Source organism: Myotis davidii, unplaced genomic scaffold (assembly GCF_000327345.1).
Source record: "Myotis davidii unplaced genomic scaffold, ASM32734v1 scaffold592, whole genome shotgun sequence".
In the NCBI taxonomy this organism is placed as follows: Eukaryota; Metazoa; Chordata; class Mammalia; order Chiroptera; family Vespertilionidae; genus Myotis; species Myotis davidii.
In genome coordinates, this window is record NW_006284844.1 from 320,566 (window position 1) to 323,383 (window position 2,818).

General features: G+C 45.9%; 1 protein-coding gene across 4 annotated transcripts in view; it reads right to left on the reverse strand.

The window, feature by feature from the left end:
* ERMARD (ER membrane-associated RNA degradation) overlaps positions 1-2,811 on the reverse strand; it is a 20,455-nt gene extending 17,644 nt beyond the window's left edge. For 3 of the 4 annotated variants that reach the window (XM_015558386.1, XM_015558385.1, XM_006755158.2), the window contains exons 1-3: positions 2,783-2,811; positions 1,913-2,081; positions 317-456 (exon numbers count right to left, since the gene is read on the reverse strand). In XM_015558386.1, coding sequence (XP_015413872.1) covers positions 317-456; positions 1,913-2,081 — 309 coding nt within the window. In that variant the 5' untranslated portion in view covers positions 2,783-2,811. Of the gene's footprint in view, positions 1-316; positions 457-1,912; positions 2,082-2,782 lie in introns of those variants that run through there. The other variant, XM_006755162.2, reaches the window with a different exon arrangement.
* Between the last annotated feature and the right edge of the window lie 7 nt (positions 2,812-2,818).

Genomic DNA, 2,818 nt, shown 5'->3' on the forward strand with positions numbered 1-2,818 from the left:
ACAGCAGGACTGAGGCCAGCCCTGCTCCAAGCCTGGGGCCCACTGTCTCAAGATGACCTCGCTCTGCCAGCAGGGCTGTCTCTCTTCTGCAGAGGCCCACTTTGCCTCTGTCCAGGACCAGCACCCACATACCAAGCTCCCTCCCACCCCCATCCTGATGCTGCACCTCGATACTCCCCTTGGTCAAAGGGTGTGCTTCTCAGCTCAGACCCAGAGACGCTGCATAAGTCCCAAGTTCCCCTCCGGGCCCTCCAGAGAGACCCCTTTCAAATTAGCAAGTAACAGGGTTTCGAAGTGGAATTTGCAAAGGCCGAACCTCTGGAGAACTTGTCCACTGGAGCCAAGGTACATACTGAACTTCAAACTGCCCCTTGGTGAGAGAGGAGAAATGCATGTGGACAGCCTCACACACAGGGCCCAGCAGCCTCACGCTTCCCTGGTAATCCAGATCCTGGGCTTCAAGGATGAGAAACAAGTTAGCACCTCCGCTCCTATATCATGGGGAGAAAAATATCTGAGTCATCAGAGAAAAAGTGCTCTAATTATAAAATTCCCACAAAGTCCACATCCAGTTTATAATTGAACTTACAAAAAAGATACACCTACCTTGAAATAAGTTATATGGTGCTCATCTGATTATAACATAAAAATATGCTATTGGTAGAGAACTTGGAAAATATAGAAAGTTTCAAACATGAGAAAATTATTTTCTTCAATTTCTTTACCTGTATATAAGTTTATAGAAAATCAGGTGCATACAGCATATATAATACTTTAACCTGATTCCTTTTTACTTAACATTAGACTGTGAAATTTCCAATGATCTTAATTATTTTAGAACATATTTATAATATGAAATATTTTAGAAGTTTGAACATTCCCATGGTTCATGATAAAAAAAATATGTAAGAGGGTAAGTCTCCCTCCTGGCCACTGAATTCTCCTTCCTAGAGCAGCTGCTGTTACTAATTCCTTGTGTATATTTAGAAATATTTACACATATAAAAGCAAATGCAAATATATGATCCTCATTTTTTCACTTAGCAACACAGCTCAGAGATTCCGGTGGTCGAAGGCCAGGCCTCCTCATTCTTTTTCCCACTGCAGAGTGTTCCACTGTGAACTGTTCATGATTTTCGGAAGCGATCCCTACTGCCTGACATCTGGCTGTTTCCAGTGCTTTTTTCTTCTTGGCTATTACAAATGACACTGCAGGAGAACCCTTGCACGCACACACGCTGCTGTCTGTAAGTGTGCCAGTCCTATACCTGGAACGGAACTGCTGGGCCAGAGCACATTTGTCATTTTTATAACTATTGTTAAATTTCCAGGCCAACTCCCTGCTCCAAAAAAATGTGCAAAAACAGGTGGAAGGCATCTAAAATAATTATGTAACATGTTACTGGTCATTTCATACCTAATTCATGACTCGTATTTTCTACCCTCTGCCATCTGGACTGCTGGCCTGGAGCCAAGACCATCACCCTCACTGCCTCCCAACCTCCTTTCTCACACACAGGTTTCTTGGCCCAGCTTCCCCTGAACTCTTCTATGCTTCTTTAGCCTCATTCCCTTTTCACAGCAATTCCTTTTATCTTTTGAGTGAGGCCGTTATGATAACACCCTCTCCAGCGGTTCTCAACCTGTGGGTCGCGACCCCTGAAAATACATCCTGCATATCAGATATTTACATTATGATTCATAACAGTAGCAAAATTACAGTTATGAAGTAGCAACAAAAATAATTTTATGGTTGGGGGTCACCACAACATGAGGAACTGTATTAAAGAGTTGCAGCATTAGGAAGGTTGAGAACCACTGCAATCAATGGTAGGCAAGGGGAATATTGGAGGTCGAAACCTTTAAAATGAAAAGGATCCAGGGATGTTTGGGGTGCAGAGAAAGTGCAGACCTGACTCGGCACCAATCACACAGTCTGTGATCGTCTTCCAGCACACGTCCCCATTCCCAGCCACAATGCTACCGATAGCAGGATATTCTCGGACTTCAAGCCCGAGTTCACAGATCAGATGGTACACCGGGGCAGAAAGGCATGTGGTAACAGGGTCCTCCAGCGACATCTGAAACGTAGAACATAAAAGACACTGTCTTACGGGAAGTAAAGACGCATGAGTGCTAACTATACACTTAACCCAAGAATATCTATAATCATACAAATATAATATGCTAATTAGACCAGACATCCTCCCAGATGAAGCCGGGGCTGCGAGGGAAGCCAGTGCTGACAGCCGGGGGGAGGAAGGCCTACTCTTGCATGAATTTCGTGCATTGGGCCTCTAGTCCTATATAATAAAAGGCTAATATGCAAATCAGCAGGACTGGTTGCTATGATGTGCACTGACCACTAGGGGGCAGACGCTCAACACAGGAGCTGCCCCCTGGTGGTCAGTGCGCTCCCACAGGGGCAGCGCTAAGCATGTCCGACTGCGGGCTTAGGCCAGCCCGCTCCCCAGACCCAAGAGGGCGCAGGCTGCCTGAGGGACCACCCAGATGCACTGATTCCCAGCACCGGCCTCTAGCTCTATCTGAAGAACAGACTATAAACAGCTCTAACTACTAGGAGAGCTGTTTGATTAAAACATTGTGATTAAATTGAAAGATAATTTACGTAACGATTTTCAAATAAATTAACGTTTAAAGGTTGCAATCTCATCATTCACAGCATTTGTGAAGTGCGGGTTCACAAAAGCTCTGTGTCTGACGGCCAGTGCATCATTCTCGGCGTTCCCTTACCCTCCCGCCTGCGCCATCCGCCGCTCACCTCCACGACTTCCGGGTCCGGCCCCGGCGCCGCGCA